Source organism: Nansenia antarctica (assembly GCF_963989245.1).
Source record: "Nansenia antarctica genome assembly, chromosome: 3".
Classification (NCBI taxonomy): Eukaryota; Metazoa; Chordata; class Actinopteri; order Argentiniformes; family Microstomatidae; genus Nansenia; species Nansenia antarctica.
The window spans coordinates 59170114-59196899 of record NC_137688.1 but is presented as its reverse complement, the minus strand read 5'-3'; the positions used below and the strand labels follow the sequence as shown (position 1 = coordinate 59196899).

The following is a 26786-nucleotide window of genomic DNA, read 5'->3' as shown; positions in this document are numbered from 1 at the left end:
CATTTTTGCGCCTGTACTATTTGCCAACATACGCTATTGACTCACTCGTCCCGCCCCTTCATGCTCAGGTTGACGCTCAACTCTGTGCGCTCCGCAGGTTGTAAAGAAAATTTAAAAAAAGAGAAGCTTTAGTTTGTGGCGGACACCACTCATAGAAAGTGTCGGATTTTCACCTCATTGTTTTTAAGGATTCGATTGCGTGGGCATGGACAAACTACTGGAATAATGCAACTGTGTGTTTTTACTTTGAGACGGACGCAAAGATAGCCGGTATATTCATCAGACATTTGACTTCTTTCTAATGTCTTTATGTGGAGCGACGCTGATACAGGAATGGCCAACTTGGAATAATGGGTTGTGACATGGACCTTCTCTGAATCCTAGATCATATACGCTTTCACATCTTATATAAGTTGTAGTGTATTTGTCACGAAGCTGGATTGTTCTCCGTTATTTTAGAAAGGGGGAAATACTGATTAGTATACTTAACGCATAAAGCAGATTCATTATGCCGGCGGAATCGAACACGATCACTGTTGCGGAATTTGTGGCTGAGACAAATGAAGATTATAAAGCACCCACAACCTCCAACTTCACTACTCGGATGTCCCATTGTCGGGGCACAGTAGCAGCGCTGGAGGAGGTGAGTATAGGGCACTTTTGAATATCAGTGAAATTATAAAGTAGATTTTAATTATTATGTTTAAGTGCGAGCAATGAACAAACCTGACCACACCATTTATATTATTTGTCGAAACATGCTCAATTACAACAGCATAAAAGAGGAACAGCAAGTACTTCCTCTTTGCGGAATCAATGGCATTTTTCTTATCCTAAACTATGTTGAACCTCGCCCTTACCCCGCCATGTGTCCACAAGACACATGCAAGTGTTGATGTAAGACCCCAGTGGTCACCCCACAATGAAGTATTCGTGTGAGGTCAGGAGACTGAAAAATGAGTAGATCAATGTAGAGTGATTTCTGTGACTCATGCAACAATGCTATCTTATTTCCTATCAGGCCGTTTGTAAACAGTGTGGACACTTCCACATACAGTATTATGTAGAAGGTCACTGTTAGAGACATGACCATAGTAACAACCCTTTAATGTGGTAGCAATTCACATTTCCGTATCAGTGGAATTGGGTTGCCTTGTCAATTACCTGGGGGGGAATTCAATGGCATCACTAGAACATCTGTTGCCAGCCACCCAGATGTGATGTCATTGGTCTCTGGAAGTCTGCTGCCCTGTGCTCATGAGGATGTGGTATCTTGAGTGGTGGCCCTTTGGCAGCCTGCATGAGTCACTGGACCGTTAGGATAGTCTGACTCTATGGGTACAACACAGCTTGATTTTGTGAATTTATTTTGATATGAACTCTTAAGATACACTGTGTCCATGGATAGGCTATGGCAGCATGGAGATTGCACAATGGAGGAAGTCACATAGAGTCTTGCTGATCTCTGCACAGGGTTGCAGAATCTTTAGAAAAGTAAGGACAGTGTATTCAACTTGTGATGAGTTTCACATTCAGTACCCCCCTGTAAAAACGAGGAAGTTTGACACATTCATACAACAATCTGTTTCACAAACACAACTGAAACTGAAGAGTGAACTGCAATGCCAGTCTTCATTTTAAAGAGTAAACAGAGATAAACACACAAACACATACACACACACACGCACACACATTCATTCAGCCATACAGCAACAATAAAGGGGGTCGTTCCTCCAGGTCGACTGGCAGCACTCCTCTTTCCAGTTCCACAAATCTACCTGTGAATGTAAATCAGAGAGAGTTTCTGTGTAATGCAGTGTCATGCTGTAGCCTGCCTGTGTGGTGGAACTCTCAGACTATCACTACCTCTCTCAGAACAATGCTCTGCCCTGGCCTAGCTACAGTATGTACTGTTGCATCCTGGGAGAATCCCCGGGGCCTGGGCTGGGGCTGCACTGGGCCACTCCTGTCCTAGCATGCTTTCCCTCTCTGTGTGTGTGTGTGTGTGTGTGTGTGTGTGTGTGTGTGTGTGTGTGTGTATGTGTGTATGTGTGTATGTGTGTATGTGTGTGTGTGTGTGTGTGTGTGTGTGTGTGTGTGTTATATCCCCTGCCATCCCCTGCCTTAGCCTGCCCATAGTACCACCTCTGTCTGCAACTGCATGGCCTGTCCTAGCCTGTCTGCTCCAATGCCTGTATGAGTGTCTGGCTGCCCCAGTCCACTGGGTGGCTAGGGGTTGTGGGAACACCAGCAGTCATGTGTGTAACTGTGTGTATCTGGGTTAGTCATAATAGCAGGGTTGATGGGGGCAATGTATGATAATCATTAATTCCTAAAGAATGATCATATCAACCTGAGAATGATTAGACACATGATAGAGGGCTTATCAAACACACAAGGTCAAACCTGAGAAAATAACTGCTTTGTCAATTTAGTATTTGTCTATTTAAAAAAAAAACTTGAAAGGTCAGTCCTGGATGTCAGTTTGACCGCTCCGCTGACACACAAACCGTTGACGTTTGCCACTGGGGGATCAGTAGTCCACAGGTCTTACAGGGTTCCCGGATAGCCACCTGCATCACTGCTGTGAGTCAGTCGACCCAGGCTGGGAATGATGACTGTCACTGTTTATGGGCGCACGTGAGGCTGAGTTGCTCCAATAATGCTGTCATCAAAGTTCCATTTGAAAAAGAACAAAAAGCTGGTTGAGTGATTCATTAAATGGGCTAAAATGTAGGCCTACTTAAACTTAGGGAAAACTATCCTATCTGAGAGATCTGAGCTATTGGAATGCTTTTAATTTCTCTATTGTGTGTCCTCTGCTGTGGCTAAAAACGGACGACTTTCCGCTAGCACAGGATTTCACATGGGAATGGCTTAACACTAAAATGAAGAGAAGGCAACAGGGTGTCATGTGATGTATTTATCTCCATTTATACAGTGTTGAGTATAGAGTGTACACACAGTCTCCAATTTTGGTTTCCCACAAGCCATTTCCTTGTTTTTGCCAGCTCTGGTTTCTGGTTTCTGATTCTGGTATCAGAGAGGCTGCCACTAGCATTAGGCCTTTAGCTGGGTAGGGATGGACTTGGCATGTTGCCCTGTCTGTGTTATTACTGTGTAAACATTACTGTTGGGCTGGGCTGTCCATTCCCCCCCCCCCCCGTCACTGGCCTAATCTAATGAGATCTCTGGGGAATTCACACACTGACTCAGGGCTGGGCTGGGAACTCTCTCTCTCTCTCTCTCTCTCTCTCTCTCTCTCTCTCTCTCTCTCTCTCTCTCTCTCTCTCTCTCTCTCTCTCTCTCTCTGTGTGTGTGTCCTCTATTACTTCCCTCCCTTTATTGATGTTGTTCCCATTTGTGCCCTCTCCAAGGTTCTGGATGTGGACAGAGGGGTACTTCACAAGATCAAGAAGTCTGTCAAGGCCATAAACAACTCTGGTCTGGGTGAGTACTATAATACGCCACAGAGAGTCAGTCAGTCAGTCCTGGTCTACAGTTTCCATTCCCTCCCGCTGTAGCGTAGACAGCCACAGAAGTTTCACACATCCTTTGATGCTCTCTTTACAGTAAGTGTTAACTGTGGTTTCTTTCTGTGGTAAAGTAAACCTTCTGCTACACCCTAGCAGACTCCTAGAGTCGGATACAATCCTAATACACAGAGACAGAGGGGTGTTTCAGTAAGTAAGTAAGTGAGTGAGTGAGGTCTGTGTCGAGACAGGTGAAATGGAACCTCAGAGGGAGACGGAGGAGACAATGAGAGCACCTCTCCACATTCCTCCCATTCCACACACCTGTCCCAGCATGCCTGGGAAGCTGAGCTGAAGGGCACACTACTTACTGTAGCTTCCTGGTTCCTGCCTGTACTGTACTTCCCTATGGGAGCCTCTATTAGTGCTCCTCCTCCTCCTCTCTGCCCAGTGTGTAAACCCGCCCAGGGCCCGGTCTAGTCAGAATCCGGGTGTGTTTTGATAAGGGATCAGGAGTCATACTAATCATCATGGGTCGTAGAGTAGATATAGAGTGTTATCTGCACATGCTGGAAATACCTTATCGCCACTTTGGCTTTCGTGCTGTGTATACTAAGCTCTGGGTTTGATACCCACGCACTCTTACAATACAGTATGTATGCTGTTCATTGTTATATTTAGAGCAGGCCATATGAAAGTATTGTATCCGTGTTGGTGCTCAGCAATATTCATTTATGTTATATTAGTTATGGCAGCGAAGAGTGTTGGGAGGTGAGTTGCCTGGAAAGTAGTGGAACAATTGCCATCCGGTTTTAGTGCCGAGAAGGAATACATGGGCATTCACTCTGTTCTAATTATATTTTCTGGTACAAACACAACATCCACGTGAACTTCCTGTCTCACAGAAAGAGTTCCTCTGTGGTGGGGTTGCCTCATACAAGGCATCTGACTCAGAGCACTCAGAAAGCTCCTTTGTGTATGTCATTGTTTGTCCATGAATGTGTACTTTTAGGCTCATAGGATTAACTATGCCGTTACAGTCATTTTTCAGGTCAGGAAGCATGAAAGCATGAAATGTAACCCTGACCCGGACAGACGTTGTATGTGAATATTTGAACAAAGTCTCCGATATTTGTCAAGGTCTCAGATTGGGTCAGATATTTCGAACACAATCAGTGAAGTTCATATTTCCCTAAAAGAATGTGTTGGTCACTCTCTAGGATTACAAAGAGTAGCATAGCATTGGACAGTTAGACAGGTAGCATAGCATTGGACAGTTAGACAGGTAGCATAGCATTGGACAGTTAGACAGGTAGCATAGCATTGGACAGTTAGACAGGTAGCATAGCATTGGACAGTTAGACAGGTAGCATAGCATTGGACAGTTAGACAGGTAGCATAGCATTGGACAGTTAGAGTCCATGTTAGCGCATCCTGACTGTGTTGGTGATTGGCCCCTTTTGTTTTGTGTCTCAGCCCACTTTGAAAATGAAGAGCAGTACGTCCAGTCTATGGAGAAGTTTGGGGACAACTGTGTCTGTAGGGACGACCCTGAGGTGGGGTCCGCCTTCCTTAAATTTGCTGTCTTCACTAAAGAGCTCACTGCCCTCTTCAAGAACCTGGTGAGACTCCACATAGTACCTGTCCTTGCCCATAATGAGCTTTGAGTTGCATCCGTGTACGAAAGGCGCTATATAAATAAAGTTTCACTTCACTTCACTAAAAATAAAGTTGCACATAATGGCTGTTCTAACTATCTATCTATCTATCTATCTATCTATCTATCTATCTATCTATTCTATCTATTCTATCTATTCTATCTATTGTCACTCCTCATGTCCCTCTTTTCTTCCTCTGCTTCTGTAATACCTCAATGGTGGTGTCTGCCTTGCTCTCTCTACTCTAGCACTCATGTATGTCCTCAAAATAAATGTACTTTCGTTTTTCTATATTTTCATTTTGTACTGTGAATTTTAAGCATTGCGTTTACACCGTGTGATTTGATGTGTTGAGAGAAGCTTCACACTCTCTGTCTATCTTTTTTCTTTTTGTTTGCAGTTGCAGAACATGAACAACATCATCACATTTCCATTAGACAGTCTACTGAAAGGAGATCTCAAAGGAGTCAAAGGGGTATCGATACTACTACGAACCAAACACAATATACTACCAGACACAGTCAAAGTGTATTGACATTAGAGAGCGGGAGTAGGCATGTCCCTTCTAAGGTGTCCTACACCCACACAGACTTGCCCTGACCACAAAAAGAATACCTTCTTTAATGACTTTGGAGCAAAGTCCATCCATGTGCATGTAAACAAGTTTGTTATGTTTATTTAAACAAAACACAAATGTGTCTCATGAGCCCTGTAGTGTACTGTATCCACAATGCAATGTGTATTATTTCTCCCCCAGGATCTGAAAAAGCCCTTTGATAAAGCCTGGAAGGATTATGAAACTAAACTGTAAGTGCCCATTCCACAAGTTCTTTTCCACAGCAGTTTGAGTTTCAAAACGAGAACACAAGATATGTGGGTTAAGCCTAAGTTAATGATTATGGCTCTCAGCACAAGGAAAGGCATGTGGATAGTTTTATAGTTAGTTGAAATACCTGTGTTAGAAAAGCACCATGAATGGTGTTGCATTGGTGGGTATAACAGCATTTCTAACAGATAGAAAGGGGAAACAATGAGAGTATGTAAAAGGTCAGTGTGAGCTATTCATGAAACAGCTGATAAGGCAGCCAGACCATATGAGAGAGAATGTGACTGTTTAGCTGTGGCGTTGAGTTGCACCGCAACACCTGGTGCTGCTATGTCAACAGAAGACTAGCATAGAGCTGACTAACCATGGACGGACAAGGCACATTCTTTGCAATGGGAACACGCTCACTTGAACCAGTCTGTTCAAACTGACATCAAGAGGCTTGAAAAAAATAAAGTATGTTTTTCATTGCTTGAGAAACTAGAGGACATTCGAGTTCACTGAATGGGGACAGGGTCTGGGAATTTAAGGTCCTGTTCTCACATGAAAGTCTGGATCATGACCCGGAGCAAGTGGATGAGTTTGCAACATTGTTGCATAAATTATTTCTCTGATTTGCGTTCTCACAGCCCTTTATGTAAATGAAGTAACATACGCCCGATCACGTCTCTTCACAACACTGGCTCCCCGCTGGTGGAATGAGCTCCCCACGGCTGTCAGAACGGCAGAGTCACTACCCATCTTCCGTCGTAGACTGAAGACCCATCTCCAGGTTACATCTTAACTGCTCCTCCTGAGACATCTTCTGACCCTCACCACTACGTCTCCTAAAGACACCCGCTTTCCCCTTTACTGTGTCCCTAAGAACTTCTACTGCCCCCCTTGTACTGTTTCTCAGTTTCTCCAGTAATAAAAATAAAATAAAAAAATAATAAAAAATAAAAAAAACGTTTTAGCAGAAGGCGATAATAGGGAGAAGGTTTTTCCTTCTATCAGTGGCCCCGGGCCCGAGCTAGAGTACTCTTCCTGCAACGAATAGTGGACTGCTGATTCACATGCTTAGTATTCAAATGTATTGATTGTAAGTCGCTTTGGAATAAGGCGTCTGCTAAATGCCAAAAATGTAAATGTAATACGCAATCGAAACAACAGACGTGGTAGTTGATTGGTCCGAAAAATTGAAAATTGCCCGTTCGTCCCGCTCTTATCCAGATCAACACGCATGCGCTGTTGTTTTCCTGGACAGCCTCGATGCGTCGTTTCTAACCGGAGCAAAACCACCCTTTTCAAGCGGAGCATGCGTTGGTTGTTTGCTCCTGGAGCGACTTCGAATGTACGTTCTCACAGCTCCAAACGACGCAGAGCAAAGCGAATTTGATCCTAAACTCTGATTCCAAGTGAAGCAAATGTTCTAGTGAGAACACACCCTTAGAGTTGGTTTTCCTATGGTTTTCCTAATGGTTTTCCTAGTTTACAAAAAGGCCAGTGCCTTGTGCCAACTACTGAAGCACTGTTGGGTTGATGTAAGTGACCTTCAGGAGTTTTATGGCTCAAAGGACTGGCAGAGATTCCATTATCCCAAACGTAAACAAACTGAAAACAATAAAACATTGCAGAGGTGGTGTGAACAGCTTCATTCTATGAGTAAATATGTGTGGCTTGTTTGTCTCTCTTTATTCCAGTCTGTGTATCTGTTTAAGCTAATGCATACACCTTTGTCTATTCTCTCTTGGCAACCACCATGCCCCTTTGACCTTTGTGTTGTGCCACATCCCCTTCCTGCAGGACTAAGATAGAGAAGGAGAAGAAGGAGCACGCTAAGCAGCATGGGATGATCCGGACAGAGTTCAGTGGCGGAGAGATCGCTGAGGAGATGGAGAAGGAAAGACGGCTCTTCCAGCTGCAGATGTGTGAGGTGAGAGGATGCCCCTTATCCTCCAGACCAGAGGAGGACACAACAATAACCTCAAATTAATTAATTTATGCTCAGCCAAATCCATGTTTAGAGGTAGCTAGCTAACATTACATTGATCATACTCGTAAGACTTTTCACTTTTCAAAAAATGCCGGTCGAGAGAGGACACTGGCGTTGCTTGTTCGCCGCTTCTCCGCCCGAAATCTAGATATACTTGCAGTATACATAGTAGATTGTCCTACAAAGACACTTAGATTTAGATTCAGTAATCAAAAAATTCATTAGACCCCTATACTTTCTTTTATTTATTTATTTTTGTTTCTTTTTTATTTTACTACTCGATCTTTTCAGTTTGTAAAGTGTTTTTGAGTGTCTAGAAAAGCGCTATATAAGTCTAATTTATTATTATTATTATTATTATTGTTGTTATGATTATTATTATTATTATTATTATGTTTGTTAAATCAGAAATATGCATTACTGTTTTACACATGTATTACACATTGGCTGTGCCCCTATAGTCTTCAATAGTGTTCCCTATATGACCACTGACCACACAAAGCATTTGGTCTATGCTTAGTATTAGTATTTGGTCATCATCATTGCTATTAGTGCTCAAACTATATTCTGTTTCCAGTATCTTCTAAAAGTGAATGAAATCAAAGTCAAGAAGGGGGTGGACTTTCTTCAGAACCTCATAAAATATTTCCACGCCCAATGCAAGTACGTTGATTTCATTCTCACTCTAATTTGTGACTTGCTTGACGCTCTGGACATTTGTTATGTGTGAGTCCAAATGTTGGCGTCTGCTGAAGCTTTTCTTTATCTTTTCACTTCAGCTTCTTCCAAGATGGGCTGAAGGCAGTGGACACCCTCAAACCCTCCATAGAGAAACTGGCTACAGACTTGACTACAGTAAGTGTCTCTCTCTCTCCCGTTTACTGGTGTTGATGTACTCACTGCAATTGTAACTTTTTGCCTATTCAAGGATTTCAAAATGTCCACCCAATGCTTAGTCTCATGCTTGTCAGTTCAAGTGTCTCCGGGGAAATTCTAGCAGTATACTTGATGCTCGACTTTCCCCAAACCCCACACACCACACACTCATTTTCACAATTATGTCAGAGTATTATGGTAGTTCCTGAATATTTGGATTTAGACTACTTCTCTGTCTCTCTCTCTCTCTCTCTCTCTCTCTCTCTCTCTCTCTCTCTCTCTCTCTCTCTCTCGCTCTCTCTCTCTCTCAGAGGTTCATTTTTAGTTCTCTACCCTTTTCTCACTCTCACTTCTCCCACTTCCTGTTCTCAGATCAAGCAGACCCAAGACGGAGAGAGGAAACAGCTGAGCCAGCTCAGGGATGTTCTCAAGTCCTCCCTACAGTCAGATCAGAAGGAGGTGAGCAAACTCTTGTTCCACTTGAGTTAGCATGTTAGCAGAGAGGATGTGTCCCAACCTCTCCCACAAATTACTCATGTCCTGTACTTTAACCGTTACATTAGAGCATGTGATTTTTGGCCTTCTGTATTTGTCTCATTACAGGAAAATGAGGGAAATTAGATTATTGCTATCCTTTGGATAATGCCTGTTCACTTTTCATAAGCCTCTAATCTAATCTACAGAATAAAAGAGGACTGGGCATTATGTGTCGTGTGCTATTTGGCTGGCGATATAGACTTGCAGTGTAATTAACATATCATGTTTTCCAAAGGCTTGGGCAGTGAGTGCGCTCAGTGAACTTTTGCTACTTGCCCCTTGCTATCAAGCCTTTAATTGTTCCTTGAACCTCGTTTTTTGCCGAGCGCATGATTAATGATCCTTACCAGAGAGAGGATTGGAATAAAAACGTGTTAAGGCCCGATCATTTCATGCTCTGTCGATCACGGCACACACTGGCTTGACATGGTTCTCTGTAATCGCTTCGTCAAATGCACTGTTTACTCTGCACAGGCCCTCCATGCAAAACATGTGCCATTCCAAAGTCACTCATTCTATATACAGGGTTCCCGCGCTGGTCTTAAAAAGCCTTCAAGTCTAAAATCCAGCAAACCTAAAGCTTAAGGCCTAAAAAGGTCTTGAATTTCAGTTATTCGGTCTAAAAATGAGGTGCTAGGTTGTAAAAATGAGATCCTGCAAGGAAATCAGTCCGACCACATCTATTTATGCAGAAATTAATCAAGCTGGAACCAAAAAAATGCCAATTCGCTTCCTTTTTTGTCTGTATGGCAGTGAAATCCCTAATTTCATCACCTCGAGGATGACAAAAAGCTAGCATATGGTGTCGCGAATAGGTCTAAAATTCTATTCAAAGAGGTCTAAAAAGGTCTTAAATTCGACTTGTTGAAACTTGTAGGAACCCTGTATATAGGCTGACGCTCAAAAACCAATAGGAGGTTGAAGAGACTTGATGATGAAATGTCAAGTGAGAGATGTAAGACTGGTATTTCTTCTTCATCTGGCGGCAGGACTCCCAGGCCAAACAAAACGCAGGGTACAGTCTCCACCAGCTCCAGGGAAACAAGGCCCACGGCACAGAGCGCTGTGGAATGCTCTACAAGCGGAGTGAGGGGTGAGTGGCCACAGAATCCATCACATGGCCCTGCAGCCCCGCCCCATGTACAGTCTTGACATAAATCATTGCATGATCCAGCTCATTAAATGGTGTGTTGGGGTTTGGTCATTTAGGAGGAGCACCTACATGAAACAGACATGTTTACATAGCCTAGTGTTTAATGTCTTTTACATTTTACATTTAGCAGACGCTTTTATCCAAAGCGACTTACAATTACAGGGACAGTCTCGGTGGAGTAACTTAGAGTTCAATGCCTTATTCAAGGGCACACTAGTGGTGGTGTTCCCAGGTGGGGCTTGAACTCATGACCTTCCGATCACCAGTCCACCTCACTATCCACTAGGTCACCACTACCCCACATGTCCTAATGAGTGTCCTCTCTTCTTCAGCCTGAGGAAGGTGTGGCAGAAGAGGAAGTGTTCAGTGAAGAACGGGTTCCTGACTATCTCCCATGGAACGGTAAGAGAATGTCCTCTGGTATTGGTCACTTTGCATGGGAAACTGATGTCCTGCTCCTTCCAGTCTGGCTGTTTCTGCATGTCATTGAGTTGTTTCATCCCCTAAGGTCTGGTTTTGGATTTATTTTTGGGTTTTGGATACATGTTCTCCATAAATTGGAAAACTGAGATCTGGACGAAGCACAAATATTTGATTTTTGTGATTTTTAAGTTTTTACATGAAGAGCCAGAACAGAACAAGCAGCCGAGGAAGAGGAAGAGAGCAAGAAGCAGAAGGAAGAGCATAAGGAAAAGGATGACAGAGAGAAGGGTGGGAGCTTGGGTGCTTAATCTTGTGCTGTGAAGTACACTACATCAGAATGTCTGAAAATTCTGTGAACTTTTTTCGACAGCATTGCCCTGACAAAGCATTCATGCCAATGTCTGACTTCCCATCACTGAAAACATGATCTGATAGAAAAATCGACCTGTGTCAGATCCTGAAACATTATACTGTACTCTCTACAGCAACCTCTTGCCAGCCACTGAACAAGGAGTTAGTGTTTATATGTGGAACATTTGGACCTTCAATACTGATAAAGAGAGTACAAGCTCTCCAAGCTGTTCCATTCCTATGGCTTTCTCATTGATACTCTCCCCTATACTATCATTAGGGGAGTCACAAGTAATTCTTGGGTCTTTAAAGAATGTGTGTCAGAATAAAGTGAGCATTATGTTTCATACAACATGATCAAATTAAAACGTTGACAATTATCTGGGTTTCTGGCTATATCGGATATTTTCTGATATTTGTCAGACAGTATGTAGTTATTTGACTGTATTGCGTCGCACGTCTTACTGTATGGATAAGTTGACGGCAGTCAGTTCAAAGTTCATCCTTTATCACCCTCACCTTCAGTGATTGTTCACGGGTCTCCTGTTTCCTCACACTCTTTGTCTGCTCTTCTCTCATAGGCTAACAGGCCACCAGCGAAACTCAACCTGTTAACCTGTCAAGTGAAACGCAACCCAGATGAAAAGAAGAGCTTTGATCTCTTTTCTCGTAAGTTGGGCAGCAATTCAATGCTCTTTCTCCTCCTCGGGAAACCCGTGCAACCTGTCCAGCCCGACACTGAAAACCTTACATTGCTTAGCTGAACAAAAGATGATGTGTTTTGGAATTCAGATGGACGATGTGCTTCTGTTCTGTCCCTCTCTGTTGGTCTTCCATCCTGTTTCATAATCCTCAGTCATGAAGCAGGTCTAACCACAGACGCCTCTGGTCTCAGGGTTTCATGTTGTCAGGGTTCCCATCGGTCCTTGAGAGTTTGTGAATTTGAGGAAAAAAAATTACGGTCTTAAAAGTTTTTGGAAATAGACATGGGTCATTGAAAGTGCTTGAATTCCCCTCCCTCTCTCTCTATCTAAACAAAAAAAATATATATATATATAAAAATATTTTACTTAGCTCGTCAACTAGTAAATAGGTCTCTGTATTGCTTACCTTTACACATATTTCACAACATATTGTTCTGCTGTGCTGTGGTAGAGAAGGCACGAGACCATCTAGTGTTCACACATTCAAGCCTCTCTTTTCAATTGTTGTCTGTGAGCGGATAGTTCCTATTATATCAATTCTCATCTAGATCTGTCTCAAACTATGCCGTGTTGGGTCCTTGGATTTGAGAGAATTGAGTCTTGAAAGTCCTTGAAAGGTGCTTGAAATTGATGTTTCAGAAGATGTGGGAACCCTGTGTTGTGTATTGAGAGTATTCTCTGTTTGCCCAACCAGATGACAGAACCTACCACTTCCAAGCTGAGGACGAGGCAGAGTGCCAGATGTAAGTCACCGCTGGGTTCACTGAAGTATATGTTGCCGCTGCTCTCACGTGTTTCTCAATGCGCCGTGCTTCCTGAGTTAATAATAATAATAATAATAATAATAATGTGTGTATCTGCCATGCAATCAACTTGTCAATCAATTGTTGGAATGTGGTCTTTTTTGCTCGAGGCACAGGATCAGCCATAGTCAGCGCCCCTGGAGCAATTAGGGGTTTAGTGCCTTGCTCGAGGGCACACGCAGCTCCCTCCTGAGGCGGGGATCGAACCAGCGATCTTCCGATTGCTAGCCAGCCTCTCTAACCTCTAGGCTACCGCCGCCGCCGCCACCGCCGCTGTATTCACTGACTCCCTCTGCTGACCCCGTTTCCTTCTAGATGGATCTCTGTCCTGCAGAACAGCAAGGAGGAGGCTCTGAACAACGCCTTCAAAGGAGACCAGGACGAGGGGGGCGAGAACAACATAGTGCAGGAGTTGACCAAGGCCATCGTGAGCGAGGTGAAGAGGATGAGCGGGAACGACGTGTGTTGTGACTGCGGAGCACCCGGTGAGCGAGCGGCGTTCCGCAACAAGGCCTTGTAGTCCTCCATTTTAGGGTCACGGTATCAACGTCAGCAGCACACGTCACAGTGTTTGATTTCCAGTGAGGGCTGACAAGATTGTCTCTTATGAGGAGGGATGTACCACCGTGTTTGGTGTACCCTATGTAACCATTGCCATAGGCTTTTCTCAACGTGCTGTACTCATTGTGTGCTGTCACATTCTTCTGTGTGCTCTCACACCAGTCAGACTAGTTCTTCGAAGACAAAGAAAACGTGTCGCCTCCTCCGGATGTCGTTAAACATCTTCTGTTTCATATTATGCTGAATTAACACATCTTACTGAATGCCATCTGTGGGTCAATTTGACCAGTGGGTGGTTTTTGGGGAATGAACGTTAGGGTTTACCTTTCGTGAGCTTAGAATTATAAGGTTCTAACTCTGTTTAGGGTAGTTCAGAGATATTGAGCGTCAACATTTTTACATTCCATTATGTTTTGTGAGATGGAACCTTTGTATTTTATTAATTACTAACTTAAAAAATGTCAACATTTTAGAAATAACACCACACAGGCATTAATAAACACCTAAGGAATCAGATTATGTAAAAAAACTCAATTTTGACCAAAAATGGAGATAGAACCTTATAATTCTAACATCACGCTTTAGTGACTGGTCCAGGTGAGAGGAAAGCACACTAGTCATTCAGTTGACAATGCCCCTGTCTCTGTCCTTAGGTCCCACCTGGCTCTCTACCAACCTGGGAGTGCTGATCTGCATCGAGTGTTCTGGGATCCACAGGGAAATGGGTGTCCACTATTCTAGGATACAGTCGCTCACACTAGACGTGCTGGGAACATCAGAGCTCCTGGTACGTACAGTATTACAGGCTGCTGTGGTTGGTTGGACTTCATCTATAGCACTACGTTAATAGGATTGGTCGGAACATAACACAACATTAACATGAGCTGTACCATGCCCCCCCCCCCCCTCCTCAGCTGGCTAAGAATGTGGGGAACTCAGGCTTCAATGAGATCATGGAGGCTGACCTGTCTACACAGGGAGTGGAGAAACCCATCCCATCTAGTGACATGTGAGTGACGAGGCAAACCACACCCCTCTCTCTCAACTCTCAACTCTCAACCTCCCCAACCACATCAGACAGGCCAACACCCTCCCAACATTTAAACAGGATCTCAAAACACACCTCTTCAAGCTTGCCTTCACCAGTTAACCCTCTCCCCCTCTCCCCTTCCCATGTGTCCCCAGCACTACCTTAATTAGGCCCCTATACTTTCTCTTATTTATTTTTTGTTTCTTTTTATTATTACTACTCGATCTTTTCAGTTTGTAAAGCGTCTGAGTGTCTAGAAAAGCGCTATATAAGTCTAATTTATTATTATTATTATTATTATTATTATTATTATTATTATTATAACAATAAGATCAGTAGATGAATTTGACTTGATGTACCGGATAATAATGTCATCATGATCTTATTTTGTATTGTCCTTTATAACTAATCTAAAATTGTGTGATATCCTGGCTCTTGGAATCTCAACACCTGTTTTCACGTGATTTCTCCCTCAGGCAGACACGAAAAGACTACATCACAGCTAAGTACACGGAGAAGCAGTTTGCTCAGAAGAAGTGTGCGGACTCTGCCTCCAGGCTGCAGGTCCTGTGTGACTCAGTGAAGGCCCGTGACATCCACTCCCTTATCCAGGTCTACGCTGAAGGAGTGGACCTGGTCCAGACCATCCCGCTGGCCAATGAGCATGTGAGATGCCTGACATTCTCTTCTTCCACTGACATGGATGGAGACATTCATCTGATTTGAGTTTAATACGCTCATGTCATCAGCTTTAGGCTCTCAGTGTACTTGAAGACCCGAGCAGATTTTTGTGCGTGATTTCATTGTAGTAACTCCTCAAAAAAAGTTTGGAAACGTTATTCCGGTCGATTATTCCTCCCCTTTAATAATACCAATTGGTATTGTATTTTATATCGTTGGAAAGCCTGATTAGTCACCTTTACAACGAGGTACAACTTGTAAGGATCATGCATTCGTGGAATGAGCGTTGTCATCCTGGAGGATGGAGTTAGGTCTCAGATTCTGGAGATATGGGACACCTGTGACTGGCATACACCTGCCAGCGCTTGAAGCTCAAAACGAGAGTGAATACCAACAGAAGAATATTGCAGGGGATTTTGGCAAATGTTTTTGGGCCGCTACCCACACGTTTAGCTGTGTTGCTCATTCCACGAATGCACAATCCTTACAAGATGTACCTTGTTGTAAAGGTGACTAAAGGGGAGGAATAATCAACCGGAATAACGTTTCCGAACTTTTTTTGAGGAGTTAATATTCATCTTGTTTTCATGTCCTCAGGAACCAGGTGAAACAGCCCTACATTTAGCAGTCCGGATGGTGGACCGAAACTCCCTCCACATTGTGGACTTCCTGGCCCAGAACAGGTATCAAAGCCCTAGTTGAGAACTGTGGGGAAAGATGCCTTTTTATCCCTTATAAAAGCAGAAGCTCAAAAGGCCATTGATATCAAAGTAGGGAAGTGAATTGACAGAAGTTGTTCTTTCAGGTTAAGCTTTCCAGTCCATCCTTGTGCCCCTTTGTGACTGGAAACCTCTAACCGTGTGTGTGTGTGTGTGTGTGTGTGTGTGTTTGCATTTCACAGTGGAAATCTTGACAAGCAGACTACCAAAGGTAGCACAGCGCTGCACTACTGCTGCCTGACAGACAACAGCGAGTGTCTGAAGCTGCTTCTACGGGGCAAAGCCTCTGTCAGTATTGGTGAGTGCCCTAGTGATTGGAAGGCTGGGTTCCCACGGGTCCTTGAAATCCTTTGTGAATTTGAGGAAAAAAATTCAAGGTCTTAAAAGTTTTTGAAAATAGACATGGGTCATTGAAAGTGCTTGAATTCCCCTCTCTCTCTCTCTCTCTCTCTCTCTCTCTCTCTCTCTCTCTCTCTAAAAAATATACAGTATATATTCAAAAATGTTTTACTTAGCTCGTCAACTAGTAAATAGGTCTCTGTATTGCTTAACTTTACACATATTTCACAACATATTGTTTTGCTGTGCTGTGGTAGAGAAGGCAAGAGACCATCTAGTGTTCACACATTCAAGCCTCTCTTTTTAATTGTTGTCTGTGAGCGGATAGTTCCTATTATATCAATTCTCATCTAGATCTGTCTCAAACTATGCCGTATTGGGTCCTTGAATTTGAGGGAATTGAGTCTTGAAAGTCCTTGAAAGGTGCTTAAAATGTGATGTTTCAGAAGGTGTGGGAACCCTGGGAAGGCTCGTCAAGTCTCACAGAATTCTCAAGAATCTAAACCAATAATTTATTTGTCTTTCCAGCCAATGAGGCAGGAGAAACTCCCCTGGATATTGCCAGGCGTCTTCGGCTTACACAGTGTGAGGAGCTGGTGAGTGTCTTTGAATTGGATCTGCCATAAAAGCGTGAGTTTAGAATTATACGGTTCTATCTCCGTTTAGGGTAGTTCATATTATATAGATATTGAGCGTCAAAGTTTTTACATTCCATTATGTTTTGTGAGATGGAACCTTTGTATTTTATTAATTACTAACAACATTTTAAAAATAACACCACACAGGCATTAATAAACACCTAATGGATCAGATTATGTAAAAAACTACATTTTTACAAAAAATTGAGATAGAACCTTATAATTCTAACGTCACGAAAGATCATATGTGACAGCAATTGGTGAAACCAGGAACAAGTCGCCAACCGACGGACTGTTCAGACTTTTATTCAGAAAAATTGTAATAAATTTCGCTAGTCAAGCCAAAATATTGCAATGCAATGGATTCGGTGAGTAATCCCCACTGGTAAGTAGTTAGTGTAGAGTAGTGGGGATTACTCACCGAATCCATTGCAATTGCAATGTTTTGGCTTGACTAGCGATGGTGTCATTGATTTTCAACAACGTCAGAATAAAAGTCTGAACGAAATGTATTTACATTTTTCAGGAAATAAAAGTCAGAACATTTTGATTGGTTGCTGACTTGTTCCAGCTGCTGCTGTCACATATGATGATTATACCATTGACTGGTTATCTTGGATTTCCATATTACCAAGAGAAGAGGTTGACAGTGTGTTCTTGTTGTGGTTGCCAGCTGAACCAGGCTCAGGCAGGGAAATTTAATGTCCATGTGCACGTGGAATACGAGTGGCGGCTCCGTCAAGACGACCTAGATGAGAGTGAAGATGAAATGGAGGACAAGGTGAGCTGGTTTATCTTTACAGTACCATCATACCATCTGAGGGATTTTAACTTCAGGTTAACCATTGCTACCTACAACACCTGCACAACCACAGCTTTCAATTGTCAGAAGAGCATATATACAGTATGTGACTGGTGAAAAATGTCCCCAACAAGGGCAAGGTAATTTTTCAAGTTTTTGATAGATTAGTGCAGATTGTAAACTTTCAAAGTATGTGTCATACATTGAAATCCCAAAATAGTTGAAGAAGATTATGCTTATTTGAATGTTGGTACACCTCTAACCAAATACCGGAGAAACTCGCTCTGAATCAAAACAGACGTGTGTGCTACGATCACGTTTGCTACCAAGAACATCACTATGAACATCTAACTGCACATCACAATATGCCGATAGAACATCAATATGCTAAAAACACATACAGTAACTACACATAATTAGATGATCACACAGTCCTTGCTTTTGAACACGTCCTAAAACGTAACTTTATTTACAAGCCATGTATCACTAACCCAGTAGCCTAGAAGCAGGACCGCAGACGATACAGTGAAATACAATTCACAAATTCGAAGTATTTAGTGATCCTAAAACTGTTGTTTGTTATATTGACACTTCAACACTTAAAGTTTCCGTAAGAAAAACAGAAAAAACATATAAAAAATTAAAAAAGACGCTTTTCTGGTCGTTTGTATTATTTGAGAATTGCCGACATGCAGACCTTTTCACCAGACCATGTCACATATCAATTGTGTGTTTACGCTTTACCTGTGTGTCCTGTATCCAGCCCATCCCCCAAAGGCGGGAGGAGCGTCCAGTTAGCTGCTTCGTACCAGGCAGTGGCCCCATGCAGCCTAACCTGGCCATGATCGCCCGTGACGCAGCCAGTCTGGCCAGAGACAAGCTGAGGTCTCACGTCCCCAGCATGATCGTCAGCAACGAGACCTACGGCACCCTCCTGGACCTCAGCCCCCCTCCCCCTGGTGTGCCGGGAGTACCTGGGATACCCAACCCACCCCTACCCCCAAGAAACCTCAGCAAAGGTCTGTGAAAGATTTTAATGTAGTTGCTCTTCCGTTTGAAGAGATACATTTTTTTCTGTTATAGACGGCCGTGGCAATGATGGCTGAATCTGTCAAACTATCTTCCTCACAGGCCTTAGGCACAAGCCTGCACCTATGGATTCGGTGGGCAGACAGAGGTCATCCTCTGATCCCCCAAACCCTCACACACCGGAGCGCAACAGCTCCATGTATGGTGAGTGCCAGTGCATTGTATGACTGATTTCCACCTGACTGTACTGCTGCTGCTGCTGCTGCTACTACTACTACTACTTATCACTCCCATCTCTCCTCACAGTGCTTCCCCCCGCCGCACCCCCTCCTCCCGTGCATAAGAGAGAGCCCAAGGGCCATTCATCAGCTAAGACTGCACCTCTACCACCTCTACCACCTCTACCACCACTACCTCCAGCCTTGCCTGTGGCTCCAGTGCCCCCAGTAGTACCACTACAGCCCGTCTCACCGGGGCCAGCAGTACCCCCTTCACCCCCGTACAAACCCTCACAGCCACAGCCTCAGCCACCTCCTGTGCCCAGTCACAATCCTAACAGAGCCCATGGGCCCAAATCACCTAAATCACCCACTGGGTAAGAATGTTGAAGATGGACAATTAAGCAGTCTTTAAGGCTGTAAGCTGTATTTGGATAAAGGATATTCTATTCATGACTAGAGAATGAGAAGGGAAAGGATTGTTGTACTAGTAGTTCATTGAGGTGATTGGTGTTTGTGGTTTCAGTTTGGATAAAAGCGTTCCTAAAGCACCGCCCAGTAGGCCCGGGCCAGCTGATAGACGAGGTAAACAACACAGAGAAAAATGTCATTCACCCATAACACAATATACAATATGATATACTGTAAATAACTAACCGTTTCTGGTTTAAAGTATTTTCTCATTATGGTGCCTTTTAAGTGACAATTTCAGGTCTTGTGTTATCAGATATGATTGATAACATTTCCATATGTGTTTTTGTGTGTTTTTTAAGCAGCAAAGGATGTACCTATACCTGGATCTACTCAGAGCTCGGGTCCAACTCCAATCCCATTGCCCAAGCCCCGCTTTAACCAACCTGTAAGCTACTGACCAAAGCCAACCAACACTTCATGTTGTTGATCTGTTCTAAGATTAATATTAAACACTCTCAATACGGTTTAGCTGATGCCTTTGTGCCTGTATCTCTTGTTTTTTTGTAACTTTCTTTTGGAACCTACATCTCAGAAACAGAAGCCCAAGAGGGTGAAAGCAATCTACAACTGCTCTGCAGACAACCCAGATGAGCTGACGTTCACAGAGGGAGAGGTGATTGTGGTGGATGGGGAGGAGGATCAGGAGTGGTTGGTAAGTCCTCACAGATCCAACATACAGGTTTGGTTACAACAAGCCATACACTATGCCTAAATGTCATTTCATCTGATCCACTGACTTGTGTACTTTCACGTTGTGGCAGGTAGGACATATTGAGGCGGAGCCAACCAGAAGAGGGGTCTTTCCTGTGACATTTGTGCACTTCATCACAGACTGATGCATCAAAGAGAGAGACCCACAACTGCCATTAGGCTGTGTTTATCAATGTGTGTATGTGTGTTAGTGAGAGAGATGTGGAGAATGTACAGTATGTGTGGGTTATGTTATTCTCATGCATCCAATCCATGCCAAAGAAGATGACTGGGGGGACCCTGTCACCAGAAACACTGGAGAATGTGTGTTAAACCAAACAAGAGGCAAATTGGGGAATATTCAGCACACAGGCCAACGTTTGGTACAAACACACTGCCCAGAGTTTTTTGGGGACAGTGGGAAATTACTGGAACAACTCTGCTTGAAATAATCTAGACCCAACGCCCTGTTAACTGTGGTTATGACCGTTTAGGACATTATGGTCTTCTACTGCCTTTGGTCCCACATACAGATCTGTTGGAAAAAGACTACATTGAGACTTTCAAATTCAGTATTTGTATTGTGTTATCAACTGAGATGGGTAGAGAGGGAGAGACTAACTTGGTAAAATCCAACATTACACAAACATTCAAAGAGCCTTCGTCTAGAACCTGACTCATTACACTGATATGCATCATGAACACAAGCCACAGAACTTGGTAATGCTGATGATGCCAATAATGATGATGATGATGGTGATGAAGATTAGGCATACATAATACAAATAATGTCATATTATATCAAAGAGAGATTTTTTTTTTTTTTTATGCTGGCAAAAGGGTTGCAGGGTAACTCTATGTATGTATTTTTTAGATGTAACATTTGTGTGAATTATACAGAATTGTACATCATTATCCTCTTTCAGTTGGTATTCAATTGTTCAATCAATGTCATTAAACTTTTGAAATGCATGTGGAAAAGCATGTTGTTTGTGTGATATGAGGTAGTGGGAAGTGGCCACTCTACATTAATATTTTAGTGACAATCAGTGAGTGAACTCCTTGAGTATATGTATCACTGAGATACAGTTTAGTGAGGCAATTGATAAACATTAGCAATATACTACCGTATTTCTTACTCCACTGCACTAGCCATCAATTTCACTTGGACTTCTACACTCACTGAACGCTTTATTAGGAACACTAAACTACGTAATACTGGGTACGACCTCCCTTTGCTCTCAAAACAGCCTCAATTCTTCATGCCATTGATTCCACAAGATGCTGGAAACATTCCTTTGAGATTATGGTCCATGGTGACATGATTGAAACCCGCAATTCCTGCAGATTGTTCAGATGCACTTTCAAGCTGTGAATCTCCCACTCTACTACATCCCAAAGGTTTAGATTGGTATTGGATTCAGATCCGGTGACTGGGAAGGCTACTGAAGAACACTGAACTCATAATGTCATGTTCATAAAAACAGTTTGATATCCCACGAGAATATTCACAAAGTGCAGAGATTTACTTATGTTGGAAATGTTCGTTGTTATGACATTTTCGGCCTTTTTCTTCTTTGTTCTTTTCTTCTGGTTTAGATTTATTTTTATTTTTTTTGCTGGAATCCGGTACGAGGCCTTCGCTCAAATGAAACCTCCCAAAACATTGGACGTGGGCCTTGTCGAAACCGCAACACTGCATGGGGCTTTTTAATATTATTATTATTTGTATTATTATAATTGTTTTTAATTATTTTGGGGGGGGGGGGTAAAACAATTTGGAGCTCCTGAGACCAGGCTGGGCTGCAAACAAAACTCTGACGGATGACGTCATAATCACAACAATCGAGATGACATAATGACGTCACAATCAACATGTGGGCTTCTAAAAGGCGATCGACCCTCAATCGAGCCAGTTTGATGTCAGTAATCACAAGGATCAACACGCTATCACAAGGTAAGCGCCGAAGTGAGCTAGTTACCTTTGGAGATGGAGCATTGTGTGTGTGTGGGTCTGGATGTGGGTGTGGGTGTGCGCGGGTGTGCGTGTGCGTGCGCGCGCGCGCTGAGTGTCAAAGTCTTTGATTGATTGAAAACTTTATTAGAAGATTTGCAGAAGTAGGTACATGAAAGTACATATTACATACAAGGTCAACTAACAGGATAAAAACCCAAGAAAGCCACTGGCTTATTTCAATTGGGGTCCTTGATTCTCAATTCATCGTTACATGTAAGACAGACAAAAAAACAAGTACTATCTACAAGATAATACAGACAAATAACTATTACTATCTACAAGATAAACATACATCCATCATGGGAAGAACAATACAACAAAACATAAGGTATGTACAGCGGGTAGGACAGGTGGGGACATACACCACAGGTGGGGGCGGGGGACAAATCACAAAGTATGTACAGTGGGTAGTTCGGGTCTTTTAATCTGATTTTTGATTTAGAGGGTCCAGTTACGGATTGCAGCCTCCTGTAAATGTTTTTTGAGAGTGGTTTTGAAGGTGGGCAGTGTTTTGCACTCCTTTAAGATTATAGGAAGGGCGTTCCACATTTTTACTGCATAGTTTGCAAACGAGTTTAACCCCTTGTTTGTGGTGCAACGCGGTTGAACGTGGTTCGTGGAGCTTCCTCTGGTGTTGTATGTGTGGACGTTGTTCACTTTTTGGAAGTATGTTGACAGGTACTTGGGTGTCTTTGTGGTGTAGCGTATCTTGAAGACCAGGCCCAGTGCAAGCTGCTGCACTCTGTCAACTACTCGTCTAACTCGTTTATTGTTTGAAAGTGATCAAAAGTGTATGCCAACAGAGATTCTTATATAAAGAAGCTTTTTCTTTACAAGCCGACGTCCTAGTCATCATTTTTGAAGGTAGAAATAGGAAAAGGATAATATGGCTTTTTGGCACGTTGCACCTGCAACTGATGCTTCAATCACAATGTCGCGCAATATCAACGACGTCAGTCACTTTTGAAGTTCAAACAGCCTCACAGTCATCCATGAACTCATAGGGGACAAGTCATTCTAGAACAGTGTTTCTCAAACCTCTCCTCGGGGACCCCCAGCCGCACCACATATTTGATCTGTTCCACCACCAGCTCACCTGATTCAACTAATCAAGTGAAAAGCAATTATGGTTTGTACTTGATTAGTTGAATCAGGTGAGCTGGTGGTGGAACAGATCAAATATGTGGTGCGGCTGGGGGTCCCCGAGGAGAGGGTTGAGAAACACTGTTCTAGAATAATAATATATAAATATGTCATTTCACATTCTCTTCCTTGTTCAGTTGTTTGTAGAAATGCCAACTAAGAAGAAGAACCAGGGAGATGTCTTCAATTTCCAGGCTGCTTGGCAGCTTGAAACTGAATTGCACGACAACAACAAGGCCCAGGGAGCGGGGGCCCCACAGGACCACAGAGCAGCCAGTCCTGAGGACCAACCCAGAGGTGTGTGTGTGTGTGTGTGTGTGTGTGTGTGTGTGTGTGTGTGTGTGTGTGTGTGTGTGTGTGTGTGCGTGCGTGCGTGCGTGCGTGCGTGCGTGCGTGCGTGCGTGCGTGTGTGTGTGTGCGTGCGCGCGCTGAGTAGAGATCAATGTGGGTTTTGTGTGTAAGCTACCAGAGTCTTGAATTACAGATTTTCGCTTTAAAAGTTTGCCTTGACAAGTAAAAATCTATGGGCTTGACGGCCCGCCTGTATTAGATTGTCGTAACTTTATAGGTTACATGATTAACTGTAATTGGTCCCAGAAGGCCTTGCGGCAAGACGTCATAGAAGTTGACAGTTTAGTTTGTTGGTTTTGAGAAATGCAAATTGTAATGTCCAGAATTAAAGTGAATATCCAATAACTTGTTTATTGTTTGAAAGTGATCAAAAGTGTAGGCCAACAGATTTTTTTATATAAAGAAGCTTTCGCTTTATAACCCGACGTCCTAGCCATCATTTAGGAAGGTAGAAAATACTACAAGGATACAGCTTTTTGGCACGTTGCCCCTGTTATCATGACAACTGATGCTTCAATCACAATGTCGCGCAATATCAACGTCAGTCACTTTTGAAGTTCAAACAGCCTCACAGTCATCCATGAACTCATAGATGACAAGTAATTATATAATAATAATATATCAATATAAAATACGTCATTTCACATTCTCTTCCTTCCGTTTTTTATATTGTAGCCGTGAGCAACAGGACGCTTCGGCAACCTGCTAGGCGGATAGAGGAGGCTGCTAGGCTGAAGGAGGACAGACCTATTACTGTAAGTGTAACCATCACTATTAGCACACACGTCCCTGCAGTTATACCAGTGTTGTGTAACCATGTAGCCATGAATGATGCCACACCTCCTCTGTTCTGCTCCTGCAGGTCTGTTCGGGTGACGAGGCCTCTGAGGCCACGGTTGCCCCCGGGGACAAACAGGCCCAGAGAGCAGCCCCCCAGCAGTCTCGTCTAGCCCGGTTGTGTGGGCGTGTGCAGGCGGAGGAGAAGGAGAAGTGGAGGGCCCTGTTGGAGGTCAAGGACTCTGAGCTGGAGGCAGAGAAGGCCAGCAGCGCTCTGGCAAATGCGGAGTTGGAGAGAGCGAGCGAGGAGAGAGAGAAAGGCCTCCTCCAAAAGCTCCACGATATGGAGAAAGAGAGGGGCAGCCTCCTCCACAACATCTCTGACCTGGAGAAGGAGAGGCGCCAGGCCCTCGCTGCCCAGCGAGAGACTGAGGGGAGCCTGACCGAGGTCAGGGCGACCCTCCTGGAGACCACCGACGCCGCCAGGGAGGCAGAGGACCAGATCAAGGCCCTGCAGAGTGAGGCCCTGGAGGACAAGCTGGCGGCAGCTGAAAAGGCGGAGGAAAGCAGACTGAGAGAGAGAGACCTCCAACAAAAAGTCCACGTCATGGAGCAGGAGGAGAGGAGCCAGGCCAACGTCAGGGCCCTGGAGAGTGAGGCAGCTGAGGCTCTGGTCCTCACCAGAGCTGCTGCCCCGCTGGACCTGGAGAAGAGCAGGGATGAGGCCTGCACGAAGCTCCAGGAGGACAGAGACCGGTGGGGGAAGGAGAAGGCCTCCCTCACAGCCACCAACCTGCTCACCGCTGAGGCTGAGGAGAGGAGCAGGGCGGAGGTGGACGCGCTAAAGACGGACCTGGTCACCTCTCGTCAGCAGCTCTCGCTTTCCCAGACCAAGCTGCAGCAGGTAGAGGACCAGGCCAAGCTGCAGCAGGTAGAGGACCAGGCTCTAACAAAGAGGAAGGAGTGGCTGGACAACCTGACGTTGGTTGGCGACGAGTTGGAGGCCGTGTGGGAAGAGAAGAGAGAGGAGGAGAAGAAGTCCAAAAATCTTAAATGTTTAGGGTTAGGCTTTGGGTTAGTGTTAGTGTTAGGGTTAGGCTTTGGGTTAAAACGTTTATTGGGTTAGGGTTAGAGAAAGAAAAGAAAAGAGAGAGGAGAAGAAGAAGTCCAAAGTTCCCTTCTTTAAATGTTTAGGCTTAGGGTTTGGGTTAGCACATTTAATTCGTTAACATATTTTTGGGTTACTTGGCATATTTATATGGTGTTTGAAAAAAACTAAAAGTGTTTGAATGACACACACACACATGCCAGAAGTTCTATCTTTTCAATAAAAGCGTGCTAAAAAAATGTATGTGAGACTTCATTTCCAATTTTATGTGAGATTTCATTACAAAAGTCAGTAATTAGTGTGCTTGCTGTAGGCAAAGTCAACCAGGACTATATACACGTGTCCGACAGGTCTAAGAGCACCACTGAGACACGGGAACTGGCAGCCCTTTCTCTGACAAGACAAGACCACGTGGAAAACGTGAAAAACACAAAACATGTTTGCCTGTTTCTTCAGATTTAACAATACACAGATATCTTACATCAACATGTTCATCTCTTCACACTGTCACTCCACATCTGAATATCTAAGCCATAACATTAATAGTTTTTTTTCTGTTCTGGCCGTTTGACGTTTGTTTGTTGGCTAGCTAACAAGCTTGACACCTGGTTACCACGGTAACGGTCTGTGGTCTAACATAGGGATGGGCAACTTGGATGGTGGCGGGGGGCACAGAATGTATGTACTGGTGTAACCGAGTTAAACATATGTGTACCGTTAGGTCCATATATATTTGGACACAGACAGATTTTATTTTATTTTAGCTGTTTACCAAAACATCTTCCAGTTACAGTTATATAATGAATATGGGTTTAAAGTGCAGACTCTCAGCTTTAGGGTAAGGGTATTCACATCCAAATTGAAGGAAGGGTTTAGGAATTACAGCTCTGTAGCTCCCTCTTTTTCAAGGGACCAAAAATAATTGGACAAATGACTCAAAAGCTGTTTCATGGGCCAGTGTGGACTATTCCTTCATTATTTGTTAATCAATTAAGCAGGTAAAAGGTCTGAGTTGATTCCAAGTGTGGCATTTGCATTTGGAAGCTGTTCACAGGTCAGGTACTTGCTCTAGGTCAGAGTGTTCTATGAAGAAGAGTGGTACCAATGAAGGGGTCAACTTTCTATTGGCCCAAACACCATAGTTCCTTTACATGATACCAACAGAGCATGTTGCCTGACAACTGGTTGTTAGTCCAATAAAAAGTAAATATTGGGTAAATCAGGACAGTATAACCAGGAAGCTATGTGGAACTATTTGAAGCTCATTGGCGCCACTCTTCTAACATACCACTCTGCTCAAGGCTACTTGGTTGCTGTTTTTCTGTTCAACCAGTTCTGCGTAATCTATTTCTATACCCACTCACATCGCTCTACTCGATAGCTATTGCTAACTATTAACTGTTGACAGATATCATGTCTACCTCCCTCTA

The 26786-nt window shown here is 43.6% G+C and overlaps 1 protein-coding gene across 1 annotated transcript; it reads left to right on the top strand.

Moving 5' to 3' along the window:
* The first annotated feature begins 553 nt into the window (after positions 1 to 553).
* On the top strand, positions 554 to 20862 carry asap2b (ArfGAP with SH3 domain, ankyrin repeat and PH domain 2b). Its single transcript, XM_080525376.1, has 28 exons — positions 554 to 643; positions 3378 to 3450; positions 4950 to 5095; positions 5532 to 5606; positions 5889 to 5938; positions 7743 to 7872; positions 8510 to 8595; positions 8712 to 8787; positions 9181 to 9267; positions 10335 to 10438; positions 10831 to 10900; positions 11854 to 11941; positions 12671 to 12719; positions 13095 to 13264; positions 13994 to 14127; positions 14255 to 14349; positions 14847 to 15036; positions 15649 to 15734; positions 15953 to 16068; positions 16638 to 16705; positions 17421 to 17528; positions 18313 to 18572; positions 18688 to 18782; positions 18885 to 19173; positions 19323 to 19381; positions 19573 to 19655; positions 19803 to 19922; positions 20032 to 20862. The coding sequence occupies exons 1-28, from the start codon at positions 605 to 607 to the stop codon at positions 20104 to 20106; spliced, it is 3021 nt and encodes a 1006-aa protein (XP_080381502.1). The 5' UTR covers positions 554 to 604; the 3' UTR covers positions 20107 to 20862.
* The last annotated feature ends 5924 nt before the right edge of the window (positions 20863 to 26786 follow it).